At 41.8% G+C, this 15,642-nt stretch overlaps 1 protein-coding gene across 3 annotated transcripts in view; it reads left to right on the top strand.

Moving 5' to 3' along the window:
- The window catches only part of LOC139466660 (uncharacterized), a 345,287-nt gene that overhangs the window by 246,955 nt on the left and 82,690 nt on the right, over positions 1-15,642 (top strand). For all 3 annotated transcript variants that reach the window (XM_071248253.1, XM_071248252.1, XM_071248254.1), the window contains 2 exons: positions 1,973-2,134; positions 6,029-6,089. In XM_071248253.1, the coding sequence (XP_071104354.1) occupies positions 1,973-2,134; positions 6,029-6,089 (223 nt within the window). The remainder of the gene's footprint in view (positions 1-1,972; positions 2,135-6,028; positions 6,090-15,642) is intronic.

Genomic DNA, 15,642 nt, shown 5'->3' with positions numbered 1-15,642 from the left:
GACTCTACATATATAGAGTGTGTTGTATGTGCAGATGGACATGGTCATGTAGACTCTACATATATAGAGTGTGTTGTATGTGCAGATGGACATGGTCATGTAGACTCTACATATATAGAGTGTGTTGTATGTGCAGATGGACATGGTCATGTAGACTCTACATATATAGAGTGGGTTGTATGTGCAGATGGACATGGTGATGTAGACTCTACATATATAGAGTGTGATGTATGTGCAGATGGACATGGTCATGTAGACTCTACTTATATAGAGTGTGTTATATGTGCAGATGGACATGGTCATGTAGACTCTACATATATAGAGTGTGTTGTATGTGCAGATGGACATGGTCATGTAGACTCTACATATATAGAGTGTGTTGTATGTGCAGATGGACATGGTCATGTAGACTCTACATATATAGAGTGGGTTGTATGTGCAGATGGACATGGTCATGTAGACTCTACATATATAGAGTGGGTTGTATGTGCAGATGGACATGGTCATGTAGACTCTACATATATAGAGTGTGTTGTATGTGCAGATGGACATGGTCATGTAGACTCTACATATATAGAGTGTGTTGTATGTGCAGATGGACATGGTCATGTAGACTCTACATATATAGAGTGTGTTGTATGTGCAGATGGACATGGTGATGTAGACTCTACATATATAGAGTGTGATGTATGTGCAGATGGACATGGTCATGTAGACTCTACATATATAGAGTGTGTTGTATGTGCAGATGGACATGGTCATGTAGACTCTACATATATAGAGTGGGTTGTATGTGCAGATGGACATGGTGATGTAGACTCTACATATATAGAGTGTGATGTATGTGCAGATTGACATGGTCATGTAGACTCTACATATATAGAGTGTGTTGTATGTGCAGATGGACATGGTCATGTAGACTCTACATATATAGAGTGGGTTGTATGTGCAGATGGACATGGTCATATAGACTCTACATATATAGAGTGGGTTGTATGTGCAGATGGACATGGTCATGTAGACTCTACATATATAGAGTGTGTTGTATGTGCAGATGGACATGGTCATGTAGACTCTACATATATAGAGTGTGTTGTATGTGCAGATGGACATGGTCATGTAGACTCTACATATATAGAGTGTGTTGTATGTGCAGATGGACATGGTCATGTAGACTCTACATATATAGAGTGTGTTGTATGTGCAGATGGACATGGTCATGTAGACTCTACATATATAGAGTGGGTTGTATGTGCAGATGGACATGGTCATGTAGACTCTACATATATAGAGTGGGTTGTATGTGCAGATGGACATGGTGATGTAGACTCTACATATATAGAGTGTGTTGTATGTGCAGATGGACATGGTCATGTAAACTCTACATATATAGAGTGGGTTGTATGTGCAGATGGACATGGTCATGTAGACTCTACATATATAGAGTGTGTTGTATGTGCAGATGGACATGGTCATGTAGACTCTACATATATAGAGTGTGTTGTATGTGCAGATGGACATGGTCATGTAGACTCTACATATATAGAGTGTGTTGTATGTGCAGATGGACATGGTCATGTAGACTCTACATATATAGAGTGTGTTGTATGTGCAGATGGACATGGTCATGTAGACTCTACATATATAGAGTGTGTTGTATGTGCAGATGGACATGGTCATGTAGACTCTACATATATAGAGTGTGTTGTATGTGCAGATGGACATGGTCATGTAAACTCTACATATATAGGGTGTGTTGTATGTGCAGATGGACATGGTCATGTAGACTCTACATATATAGAGTGTGTTGTATGTGCAGATGGACATGGTCATGTAGACTCTACATATATAGAGTCGGTTGTATGTGCAGATGGACATGGTCATGTAGACTCTACATATATAGAGTGTGTTGTATGTGCAGATGGACATGGTGATGTAGACTCTACATATATAGAGTGTGATGTATGTGCAGATGGACATGGTGATGCCGAAGCAGAACGGGTCGGTTGTGGAGGGAGTTGACCAGCAAGAGGAAGAGTCTGATATGAAACACTCACAGTCATCGTCAGCTATCAAGGGCATGTGGAAAAAAGCATTCAAAAACCTCAAGAGCAACGAAAAACAAACATCATTGGTAAGTTAAACATTAACCGTTTATTAACACAACAGTCATTTACTTCAGGCTATGCTGAAGTGTAGTAGTCTGCCTGTATGAAATACCATCCTCCACTCAAGCTGTCAGTTTGAGTTTTCAACTTAGATTTCAGATGGACAGATAATCTATTACTTTATCAGGATATTGATTTATGTCATTGATTCAATGTACATGTGATTATGTAGCTTTTTTTGTTGAGAGAAACAACAGACAGCATCAAGGCTCTGTCTGTTAATTATAGGCTCATCACAATGGGCAAGTAAAACTTAGGTGTTTGATAAATGCGCTCCAGTTGGTTATATAGGGAAATACATTTCATAACCAATAACTAAGGTGGACATTTGCAAGGCACAGGAAACCTATTTCACATTCACCAATGCAGGGGAAACACACATAGTGTTCTCAGAGTTAAACATAGACTTCTTGAAAATATCTAAATCTTGCGAATCCTCTACATCTATTACATCTTTGCCATAAATCCTGTATTTTTATTTTTGGCTTAAGTCACACTAACTAAATTTTCAGATTTTCAACAGAAGTCCACTTCAATGTCAATTACCATATTTCCTTGAGTGTAGTGCGCCAATATTATGCGCAGAAAAAAATTACACCATATCCTTTCAGTGAATTCTAGTGAACCAACAGGTGTAAAGAAACTTGGTTGGTACAAATTTGAAATTAGAGATAAAAAAATCACCAGACATGTTGTCCAGGGATAAAGATTATCTTGTGTGTTTTCTCGTAATTTTAGCTGGAAACAGCAATCAGCTGTACACATGTTTTCTTGGAATCTACCGGTGATTCGGTTAAAACTTACCACATGATATAACTTTAAATGATTTTGATGCAAGGATCAGGAAAAATTTGTATCTGAAGCTATTTTTTTATTTACATTGTACCCATGTCGGGAATCGAACTTGGGTCTTCGGCGTGACGTGCAAACGCTATAACCACTAGGCTAACCGATCGGAAATAAGTAAGAATTCCAGATATACAATGAACACTTTTTATAACCATATAGTGTAATTACATAATTAATTTGCGTACTTCAGTATGGATTTGTTGACAAGGTATCAAAACTCATTATAGCATGTACAATGTGCACCCCTTACTACCAAGTTGTGTTTTTTGGGGAAAAAAGTGTGCTTTATACTCAAGAAAATACGGTACACACAATTAGTTGTTCCCAAATATCGCTATAGCAACCCAAACTATGACGTGTGCAATGGCAGAAATCCTCACTTCTTTCCTGTCTGTGCTAGAGTCAACACCTACTGATAAAGTTGTAACGATCTAGTACTTGGTTTAGTCACATTTAATCTAAGATTGTTCTATGGTTTTCTAATAAAAGATTTCTAAGATATTCAACGGCAGATTGGGACATGTCATAGACGAGGTCAGACAAGACACAAGTGAACGGCTCAGGTGTTGACTATCAACCTAGCTGTCAATGCACAGGGATCTTCCTATCCCTGAAGGTATCAGAAAGATTCATCATATATACAGCCACCTAAGAAGAAGTTTGTGCCCTCTGGGTAGGATTCGTTCCAACTGAATCGGGGTACGACAAACATCAGTCTTCTCAGGATTCGTTTCATCAGCCTGACTACAAGAAACGAGGAGCCTATCGCCGAGACAAGTCAGGTGCAGAAGTTCTGACTTCCTTGCCACCCGTTTCGCTAAACAGCATTTCAAGAGGCATCCCATCCTGACATCTCAGGCCATCGGCCACAGATTTGTCTAGTCGGAGTCAAGCTAGCGGCAGCAGATCTGGCCATCAGGAAGCTACTAAAGAAACAAGCCATTCTGAAACTATTGGAGATCAACAACACCAAAGGTTTTTTATACTCCGCTATTCTTAGTTCTGAAGAAGAATTCTTAATTCTTTAATTCAGACTTAAAGATCCTCAACAAATCATTCCTGGTACCTCCTCAGAAGTTCCAGATGGAATCCGGACTGAAGTTGCGGTTGACTTTGAGGACACGAAATTGGCTCATCAGCCTCGACCTGCAATAACGGATCAACGCTACAAGTACCAGGTCTTACCATTCGGGATATCAATAGCCCCTTGTTTACCAGGATTACAGCACCAGTCATCATGTTTGCCCACCTCCAGATAGTACGAATGCAAGAGTACCTGGACGATTCCTGGCAGCAGACCAAGAAGAAGCTCAGTTACACCAGAACATGCTATTTCTGGTTCAGCTTAAGACCTACCTAGGCCTCCTAGTCAATCCCTCCAAGTCGAGGACCACTCCAGTTCAAGACAACGTATACATCAGAGTGTGTTTCCAACTCCACAAGGGATATCTATGTCCACCAGAGAATCGATTTCTCAAGACTATTACGATGATTCAATCCCTGTCAATTCAACCCAGCAGGTCTCTAAGATGGTCTCTCTTCTAAGCAATCTAACGTCTCTACAGGATATGAACTTCAGAGGAAGGTTGATGTTACGTCCTCTACAGACATTGATCAACTCACTATGATCCCATACCTTACAGTTCAGGATTCAGTTACCTCCATATTTGTTATGGGACCTGCATTGGAGGGACCTGCATTGGTGGACTCACAGAGAGCATGTGATAAGCGACATTCCTCTGACTTCACCGATGCAAGAACATCATACGCATTCCAACCATGGTCTCTCCTAGTCAAGTTCATCCACAAGGTGAAGGAGACGGATTGCATGATAATCTTGATAGCACCAATCTCTTTCACCAGAGCATGGTTCCCCAGATTATTAAGTCTATTAATGGAAGAGCCTCTCCAGTTACCTCACCATCGAGATCTGTTATGACAGACCATGTCAACATTTTCTACGACAATCTGCCCAGCCTAAATCTAACTGCCTGGAAGTTATCACGCAAAGATGCAGACATCCGGGTACTCTGGACTTGCATCTGAAGGTTGTGGCAAGATCATGGAGACCTTCGTCCTCCCTTATATATGACAATAGATGGGGTTTAGTTCGTCCAGTGGAGAAGACGACAAGGGGTTAGATACTAATACACTCCCGATCCCTATGGTAGCGGACTCTCTACTACATCTACGTCAGGACAATAAGTTCCGACATGGGACGATAAAAGGTTACAGATCGGCACTTTACTCTGTACTTCAACATGCAGACTCTCAATTGGAAACCATCCCATTCCAAACAGACTAATGAGATCCTTCCTACTAGAAGATGTTTGCACACCTAGTATCTTCCCCAAGTGGAATCTATCTGTTGTGCTATCAGCACTTTTAACGGAACCTTATGAGCCCATGGCTAAGGCTACCTTACTCCAAAAATCAAGGAAAGCCTCCTTCGTCCTAGCCATGTCCTAGCCACAGCAGCAAGAGTTTCAGAACTCCATGCTCCGGACTATGCTAGTCTCACCCATGATCAACATTGGACCTCAATTAATCTAAGATCGCTCCCACATTTTGTAGCCAAAACCATTCTACCATCATGGGGCCGTTGAGCCATAGACACTTACCAATCCTGTCATAGCTTGGGTTGCTATAGTGCTATTCCGGAACAACTAATTGTGTGTAATTGACAGTGAAGAGGACATCTGTTGAAAATCTTAAAATTTAGTTAGTGTGACTGAAGCCAAAATACAGGATTTATGGCAAAGATGTAATGGATGTATTATTCTTAGAATTATTAACAATGATAACAATATTAATCATGGTTTAAATATCTTAGATCACTCAGACCCAGGTGTCTAATCATTAAAATACACTGGGTCCTAAATTGTTTGTTCTTGCTATAGTTCATGAAATCTTGTGATTGCATGACCATGATCCTGGTTATGACAGTAGAGCTTTTACCGGTACTTAGCATGACTCTGCCCACTAAAGTGCTGAAACACTTAATGTTTCAGAAGAAGGGAAGTCTGAGAAGGAAAGATTCCAAGGACCAGGAGGAGGAAGAGTCTGAGGAGAGTGAGTCCTTTCCCAAATATCCAATATCAGACATATAGTGAAGTGGTGTGTTGTAGGGTGAAGCAGTGTGTTGTAGGGTGAAGTGGTGTGTTGTACTGTGAACAAATGTGTTGAAGGGAGAAACAGTGTGTTGTAGGGGTGAAGTGGTGTGTTATAGGGTGAAACAGTGTGTTGTAGTGTGAACAGGTGTGTTGTAGGGACAAACAGTGTGTTGTAATGTGAACAGGTGTGTTGTAGGGTGAAGTGATGCATTGTAGAGAGAAACAGTGTGTTGTAGTGTGAACAGGTGTGTTGTAGGGGTGAAGTGGTGTGTTATAGGGTGAAACAGTGTGTTGTAGTGTGAACAGGTGTGTTGTAGGGAGAAACAGTGTGTTGTAATGTGAACAGGTGTGTTGTAGGGAGAAACAGTGTGTTGTAATGTGAACAAGTGTGTTGTAGTGTGAACAAGTGTGTGTGTGGTAGTGTGAACAAGTGTGTTGTACTTTGAACAAGTGTGTTGTAGTGTGACCAAGTGTGTTGTAGTGTGACCAAGTGTGTTGTAGTGTGAACAAGTGGGTTGTAGTGTGACCAAGTGTGTTGTAGTGTGACCAAATGTAGTGTGAACAGGTGTGTTGTAATGTGAACAAGTTGTTGTAGTGTGAACAAGTGTGTTGTAGTGTGGAGAAAAGTATTGTTGTGTGAACAAGTGTGTTGTAGTGTGAACAGGTGTGTTGTAGGGAGAAACAGTGTGTTGTAGTGTGAACAGGTGTGTTGAAGGGAGAAACAGTGTGTTGTAGTGTGAACAAGTGTGTTGTAGTGTGGAGAAGTGTGTTGTAGTGTGGAGAAGTGTCTTGTAGTGTGAAAAAGTGTCTTGTAGTGTGAATAAGTGTTTTGTAGTGTGAATAAGAGTGTTGTAATGTGGACAAGTGTGTTGTAGGGAGAAACGGTGTCTTGAAGGGAGAAACAATGTGTTGAAGGGAGAAACAGTGTTTTGTTAAGGTGAAACAGTGTGTTGAATGGAGAAACAGTGTGTTGTAGGGAGAAACAGTGTATTGAAGGGAGAAACAATGTTTTATAGGAAAATACAATGTGTTATAGAGAGAAACAGTGTGTTGTAGGGAAAAGTGGAGTGTTGTAGGGTGAAGTGGAGTGTTGTAGGGAGAAGTGGAGTGTTGTAGGGAGAAGTGGAGTGTTGTAGGGTGAAGTGGAGTGTTGTAGGGTGAAGTGGAGTGTTGTAGGGAGAAGTGGAGTGTTGTAGGGTGAAGTGGAGTGTTGTAGGGAGAAGTGGAGTGTTGTAGGGTGAAGTGGAGTGTTGTAGGGAGAAGTGGAGTGTTGTAGGGAGAAGTGGAGTGTTGTAGAGTGTTGTAGGGTGAAGTGGAGTGTTGTAGGGAGAAGTGGAGTGTTGTAGGGAGAAGTGGAGTGTTGTAGGGTGAAGTGGAGTGTTGTAGGGAGAAGTGGAGTGTTGTAGGGTGAAGTGGAGTGTTGTAGGGAGAAGTAGAGTGTTGTAGGGTGAAGTGGAGTGTTGTAGGGAGAAGTGGAGTGTTGTAGGGTGAAGTGGAGTGTTGTAGGGAGAAGTGGAGTGTTGTAGGGTGAAGTGGAGTGTTGTAGGGAGAAGTGGAGTGTTGTAGGGAGAAGTGGAGTGTTGTAGGGAGAAGTGGAGTGTTGTAGGGTGAAGTGGAGTGTTGTAGGGTGAAGTGGAGTGTTGTAGGGTGAAGTGGAGTGTTGTAGGGAGAAGTGGAGTGTTGTAGGGAGAAGTGGAGTGTTGTAGGGAGAAGTGGAGTGTGAAGAAGTGTCTTGTAGTGTGAATAAGTGTTTTGTAGTGTGAATAAGTGTGTTGTAATGTGGACAAGTGTGTTGTAGGGAGAAACGGTGTCTTGAAGGGAGAAACAATGTGTTGAAGGGAGAAACAGTGTTTTGTTAAGGTGAAACAGTGTGTTGAATGGAGAAACAGTGTGTTGTAGGGAGAAACAGTGTATTGAAGGGAGAAACAATGTTTTATAGGAAAATACAATGTGTTATAGAGAGAAACAGTGTGCTGTAGGGAGAAACAATGTGTTTAGGGAGAAACAGTGTGTTATAGGGAGAAACAATGTGTTATAGGTAGAAACAGTGTGTTATAGGGAGAAACAATGTGTTATAGGGAGAAACAGTGTTGTAGGGAGAAACAGTGTGTTATAGGGAGAAAAGTGTGTTATAGGGAGAAACAATGTGTTATAGGGAGAAACAGTGTGTTATAGGGAGAAACGATGTGTTATAGGGAGAAAGAGTGTGTTGTAGGGAGAAACAATGTGTTGTAGGTAGAAACAGTGTGTTACAGGGAGAAACAGTGTGTTGTAGGGAGAAAGAGTGTGTTGTAGGTAGAAACAGTGTGTTACAGGGAGAAACAGTGTGTTGTAGGGAGAAACTTTGTGTTGTAGGGAGAAACAGTGTGTTGTTAAGGAGAAACAGTGTGTTGTAGGGAGAAGTGGAGTGTTGTAGGGTGAAGTGGAGTGTTGTAGGGAGAAGTGGAGTGTTGTAGGGTGAAGTGGAGTGTTGTAGGGTGAAGTGGAGTGTTGTAGGGAGAAGTGGAGTGTTGTAGGGTGAAGTGGAGTGTTGTAGGGAGAAGTGGAGTGTTGTAGGGTGAAGTGGAGTGTTGTAGGGTGAAGTGGAGTGTTGTAGGGAGAAGTGGAGTGTTGTAGGGTGAAGTGGAGTGTTGTAGGGAGAAGTGGAGTGTTGTAGGGTGAAGTGGAGTGTTGTAGGGTGAAGTGGAGTGTTGTAGGGAGAAGTGGAGTGTTGTAGGGAGAAGTGGAGTGTTGTAGAGTGTTGTAGGGAGAAGTGGAGTGTTGTACGGAAAAGTGGAGTGTTGTAGGGAGAAGTGGAGTGTTGTAGGGTGAAGTGGAGTGTTGTAGGGAGAAGTGGAGCGTTGTAGGGTGAAGTGGAGTGTTGTAGGGAGAAGTGGAGTGTTGTAGGGTGAAGTGGAGTGTTGTAGGGAGAAGTGGACTGTTGTAGGGTGAAGTGGAGTGTTGTAGAGTGTTGTAGGGAGAAGTGGAGTGTTGTAGGGAGAAGTGGAGTGTTGTAGGGTGAAGTGGAGTGTTGTAGGGTGAAGTGGAGTGTTGTAGGGAGAAGTGGAGTGTTGTAGGGTGAAGTGGAGTGTTGTAGGGTGAAGTGGAGTGTTGTAGGGAGAAGTGGAGTGTTGTAGGGTGAAGTGGAGTGTTGTAGGGTGAAGTGGAGAGTTGTAGGGAGAAGTGGAGTGTTGTAGGGAGAAGTGGAGTGTTGTAGGGTGAAGTGTAGTGTTGTAGGGAGAAGTGGAGTGTTGTAGGGAGAAGTGGAGTGTTGTAGGGAGAAGTGGAGTGTTGTAGGGTGAAGTGGAGTGTTGTAGGGAGAAGTGGAGTGTTGTAGGGTGAAGTGGAGTGTTGTAGGGTGAAGTGGAGTGTTGTAGGGAGAAGTGGAGTGTTGTAGGGTGAAGTGGAGTGTTGTAGGGAGAAGTGGAGTGTTGTAGGGTGAAGTGGAGTGTTGTAGGGAGAAGTGGAGTGTTGTAGGGTGAAGTGGAGTGTTGTAGGGAGAAGTGGAGTGTTGTAGGGTGAAGTGGAGTGTTGTAGGGAGAAGTGGAGTGTTGTAGGGAGAAGTAGAGTGTTGTAGGGTGAAGTGGAGTGTTGTAGGGAGAAGTGGAGTGTTGTAGGGTGAAGTGGAGTGTTGTAGGGTGAAGTGGAGTGTTGTAGGGAGAAGTGGAGTGTTGTAGGGTGAAGTGGAGTGTTGTAGGGAGAAGTGGAGTGTTGTAGGGTGAAGTGGAGTGTTGTAGGGAGAAGTGGAGTGTTGTAGGGTGAAGTGGAGTGTTGTAGGGTGAAGTGGAGTGTTGTAGGGAGAAGTGGAGTGTTGTAGGGAGAAGTGGAGTGTTGTAGGGTGAAGTGGAGTGTTGTAGGGTGAAGTGGAGTGTTGTAGGGAGAAGTGGAGTGTTGTAGGGAGAAGTGGAGTGTTGTAGGGAGAAGTGTAGTGTTGTAGGGAGAAGTGGAGTGTTGTAGGGAGAAGTGGAGTGTTGTAGGGTGAAGTGGAGTGTTGTAGGGTGAAGTGGAGTGTTGTAGGGAGAAGTGGAGTGTTGTAGGGAGAAGTGGAGTGTTGTAGGGTGAAGTGGAGTGTTGTAGGGAGAAGTGGAGTGTTGTAGGGAGAAGTGGAGTGTTGTAGGGTGAAGTGGAGTGTTGTAGGGAGAAGTGGAGTGTTGTAGGGAGAAGTGGAGTGTTGTAGGGTGAAGTGGAGTGTTGTAGGGAGAAGTGGAGTGTTGTAGGGTGAAGTGGAGTGTTGTAGGGTGAAGTGGAGTGTTGTAGGGTGAAGTGGAGTGTTGTAGGGTGAAGTGGAGTGTTGTAGGGAGAAGTGGAGTGTTGTAGGGAGAAGTGGAGTGTTGTAGGGTGAAGTGGAGTGTTGTAGGGAGAAGTGGAGTGTTGTAGGGTGAAGTGGAGTGTTGTAGAGTGTTGTAGGGTGAAGTGGAGTGTTTTAGGGAGAAGTGGAGTGTTGTAGGGTGAAGTGGAGTGTTGTAGAGTGTTGTAGGGTGAAGTGGAGTGTTGTAGGGAGAAGTGGTGTGTTGTAGGGAGATGTTTGCCCTGCTAGACTTTGTGACTAGTGTGGACTATGGGAATTTTGTTGCATTTAGTCTGATAGAATGCTGATGTGATTAAGGTTCAGAAGTCCAAACTTATGTTATCTTATTGAAAACTGAAATGTTCTGCTAATTTATGATTTATCTGAAGTAAATGTTACTGTGAATCATACACCTAACATTTTGTAATTCACCTGTCAACTCTAAGAGGTATGAGTTATCCTCCCATGACAGCTCTTGTTACAACCACCATGCAGTTTCATTGTGCAGGCATATATGTCACGTGTCTACATATCAGATAGAGCCTGCAAGGAGGTCATAATTGTTTCTGCAAGTAGAAAACATAGACATTGCAAATTAAATTATCTATTTTGAAAAATTAGATCGATGATGAAGGAGATGTAGCACTGCATCAGCTTGTGATGTTGTCATGGTAATTACCTAATTTGATGTAGGCTGTACACAGCATTTAAATTGATAAAAGGCAAAATGAGAATGTTGTGAAGCACATACGAGTGCATGGCTGCAATTTCTCGTGTGACCTGACTGAAGCTGTGGTTGCTGGTGACCAACTGCTGGTGGTTGTGGCCTTGATTGACTGGCAGACTGCCAGACGATGGGAACATATAGCGCATATCAGTACTTGAGTACTTCAGCAGAGCTGAGAACACCACTAACTAGATGCAGCTATTTTCACAACAGTGTTGTAGGTTATAGTGGTTACTACAATCTCTTTGAAGATGTGCACAGGCTGTTTTCGTCTGCACTCAGAACAGCCAATCAACATACAGTAATCAGGGAAATTGGAGTAGTTTTAGATATTTAACCACTTATGTGCTGGTCAGTCCACACACAGACGCATGGGGATGAGTGTACTAATGTATCTACCCGTGGAGATCCGGGGAAGAATAGGTCTTCAGCAACCAATGTTTGCCGTGAAAGGTGACTATGCTTGTCATAAGAAGCGACTAACGGGATCGGGTAGTCGGGCTCGCTGACTTGTTTGATGCAGATCATTGTATCCCAATTGCATAGATTGATTCTCATGATATTAATCACTGGATTGTCTGGTCCAGACTCTATTATTTACAGACCGTCGTCTGTAGTGCTGAGTGCTGCATTTCTTTTTTACAAACAAATAAAGTTATTTATCTACTAAAAGTGCTTGTAAATTTTGCACAATAGCCTTGAATATAGAAAAAAAAACCTGCAGTTATATAATGGTAGCCATTGAATACAAGATTCACTGGTGATGAATCGAACATATATTGTTCTTTCAGTATATGGCCTGGCAATTGTGTGCACAGTTTTGTTGTGATCAGTGATGCAAACTCTGAAAACAAACTCAAAATATACAAACCATTAATAACATTAGTTAGAAGCTAGAAACATCGGCATTCAGTGGAAGTATCAGCTTCAGGATATCTCCAAATTGGGTTATTGTACCTGAAGGGAGGCTGACAGCCGTCGTTCAAGTTATTGAATCATGCCATGATGGCTATATGATTTCACATGAGCTAGCAGGTGGAGGTTATCATATATGTTGTAATGACCACGAAGTAACATAAAAATAGTGCACCAATATTCATGAAACAACATTGCATCAGTTGACATTAATGAGGACTACATTTCTAATGACTGTCCACTTGGTCTAAGGGAGGGTACTCTCATTTGATGCAAGTACCATGTGTACATGGTAGATGCTGCTGCTGCTGCCATATATATGGCATGCTGGTTTTCTTTGGGGAATTAGTCAGCCAGGAGCTGGAGTCACAGGAGACAATTACAATTTTATTTACATGAACAATTAACAATATCTTAACTATAGCTGTGGATGCTGCAGTGAGTGGGTACAACGCTCTGTGGTGCGGGTCTCCTTGGTTGGAGTGTCAAAGCCTTTCTTTTTCTTAACATTGTGCTTCTGAATGTATTTCACAAAAATTAGTACAATATAAAGGAATATTATTGGTTGTTGATACACAATGAGGTGTGCCCTACAGTTAATGAATGGCTAGCTAGACAGAGGGGAATACTTAATGCTGCTGGACTGGCACTAATCTTGTTGACATATTTACTGGGTGCTTGGAAAGAGATTACGATATCATAATAGACAAGCTTGTATGGGACTAATCCTTAATGAGTCTAAATTGAAGTATTTTGTGAATGCTATTCCAATATAGGTGATTGCAGATTTACTTAAATAAATCAGTTCAAGGCAATCTATAAAACTATGAAGACATAACTTTTGTCTTATTGAATGGTATGTCTGGGAGATGGGTTCTCATTACCTTAGGCTAGTATGTATCAAAAAAGCTATAACTGAAACTGTTAATATTTTGTGTCTGCATTTTTCCTGGATCTTAATATGTATTACTTGCTGTTCTATAATTATATGAACTTTCGTATTAATATTACACCATGATAACTTATAAAAGCACGTGTTGTGGATCTAGTTATTATATGAAAACTTTGTAAAAATGTTATATCATGATACTTGCATTACAACGATACATAGTTGAGAGACTTTGTACTCTTTCAATTTCCAATTTTTATTCACAATTCCTATGCTAGATCAACAACTACTACAAAAATGTACAAGCTTCAAGAAAATCATATGAAATATGATTTATTCATCTAGTTCTGAGATGCTTGCATATTGTATGGTTGCATCTCTGGTGTTCTATTGTGAGTAGAAAATCCAAAAGAAAAGGATAAGGGTTGACTGATACACTAGGAGCCTCACATAGAAGGAACTGCATCATACTGTAATCTCTTCAGGTGGACATTACATGATGTCATAGAGGTATAGCCATCAATGCTTGAGTCAAGTCAGTAAAATATGCAAGAGACGGTGACAAACTTGAAGAACTTTTAATACTCAGAAAGAAAATACAATTTTATTTCACATGTAACTGTGGAATTATTTTGGCAGATACAGTCAGGCAGGGCTAGGACAGTTAACTCGGGTACTTGGGTCGGGTGGGTCCAGAGAAGGACCCGGGTACCCACAGGACTACCCGGACCTGTGTTTAGTCATGAATACACAATGCCATTTAGAAAGTGGTCAAATGTAACAAATGTTATATTTGGGATAACACTTTCTTAGTAAAGTACAGATTCTTGTACTTTTTTGTGTTGAGTCCATCTGGGATTCGAACCCACACCTGCCAGAGTGAGGTACCTAATCGCCAGCACACAAAGTCAGCGATCTAACCCACTTAGCCACCGAGGCTTCCACAAAAATGAAAGTCCAACAACTGGTAGTCTAGATCACATACTTTGAGTACCCCCCTGACAAGTGTAAATTGGCATGGCTCTCATGGCCGAAAGCTATGAATACACAATGCCATTTAGAAACTACCAGTTGTCGGACTTTCATTTTTGTGGCAGCCTCAGTGGCTGAGTGGGTTAAATCACTGACTTTGTGTGCTGGCGATTAGGCAGGTGTGGGTTCGAACCCCGGATGGGACTCAACACAAAAAAGTACAAGCATCTGTACTTTACTAAGAAAGTGTTATCCCAAATATAACATTTGTTACTGTGGTTAGTCACGTGATATATTGTTTAATGATAAAAACACACTATAGCTCAGTGGTTACACTACAAGTCACAATTCTTTCTGACTATGCAGACATTCCTTTGACCTTGTATATGTTTGAGTAAAGATAAAGCTTCAGTCAACTTCAGTGTACACATAATCTGATCGTTTTATACATGTATCTAAATACTTTTTGCCAGGGCTGCGTTAAAACAATTCCAAATCAGACATCTTGTTTCCAAATCTGGAGGCCTTCAGTACCTGGGAAGGGTCAGGTAATAAGGGGATGGGTACCCGGGTAGTACATTTGGACACGTCCCAGCCCTACCGTTAGGTATGTGATATATACAGAGAGTGATGGGTAACATGGTATATGTACAGAGTGATGTGTAACATGATATAAGTATAGAGGGAGATGGGTAACATGGGGTATATATAAAGAAACGGGTGACATGGTATATAGTGAGAGTGATGGTAACCTGGTATATGGAGAGAGTGATGGTAACCTGGTATGTAGAGAGATCGATGGTAACCTGGTATGTAGAGAGATCGATGGTAACCTGGTATATATAGAGAGTGATGGTAACCTGGTATATAGAGAGAGTGATGGTAACCTGGTATATGGAGAGAGTGATGGTAACCTGGTACATGTATATATAGAGAGTGATGGTAACCTGGTACATGTATATATAGAGTGATGGTAACCTGGTACATGTATATATAGAGAGTGGTGGTAACCTGGTACATGTATATAGAGAGAGTGATGGTAACCTGGTATATAGAGAGAGTGATGGTAACCTGGTATATAGAGAGAGTGATGGGTGACATGGTATATAGAGAGAGTGAGTGAGTGAGTGAGTGAGTTGGGTTTAACGCCGCTTTTAACAGTATTCCAGTTATATCGCGGCGTGTCAGCTTAATGTGGGAGGAAAGCCCGAAGTGATGCAGGTCTCAGATATAGAGAGAGTGATGTGCATCATGGCACATATGGAGAGTGATGGGTAACCTGGTATAAAGGGAGAGTGATGGGTAACATGGTATATAGAGAGAGTGATGGGTGACCTGGTATATAGAGAGAGTGATGGTAACCTGGTAAATAGAGAGAGTGGTGTGCAACATGGTATATAGAGAGAGTGATGAGTGACCTGGTATATAGAGAGAGTGATGGTAACCTGGTATATAGAGAGAGTGATTGGTGACATGGTATAGAGAGAGAGTGATGGGTGACATGGTATAGAGGGAGAGTGGTGTGCAACATGGTATATAGAGAGAGTGATGGGTGACCTGGTATATAGAGAGAGTGATGGTAACCTGGTATATAGAGAGAGTGATTGGTGACATGGTATAGAGAGAGAGTGATGGGTGACATGGTATAGAGGGAGAGTGATGGGTGACATGGTATATAGAGAGAGTGATGGGTGAAATGGTATATAGAGAGAGTGGTGTGCAACATGGTATATAGAGAGAGT

This window comes from Haliotis cracherodii, unplaced genomic scaffold (genome assembly GCF_022045235.1).
Source record: "Haliotis cracherodii isolate W230 unplaced genomic scaffold, xgHalCrac1.p SCAF_19, whole genome shotgun sequence".
In the NCBI taxonomy this organism is placed as follows: Eukaryota; Metazoa; Mollusca; class Gastropoda; order Lepetellida; family Haliotidae; genus Haliotis; species Haliotis cracherodii.
This window is presented reverse-complemented; position numbering and strand designations above follow the sequence as displayed.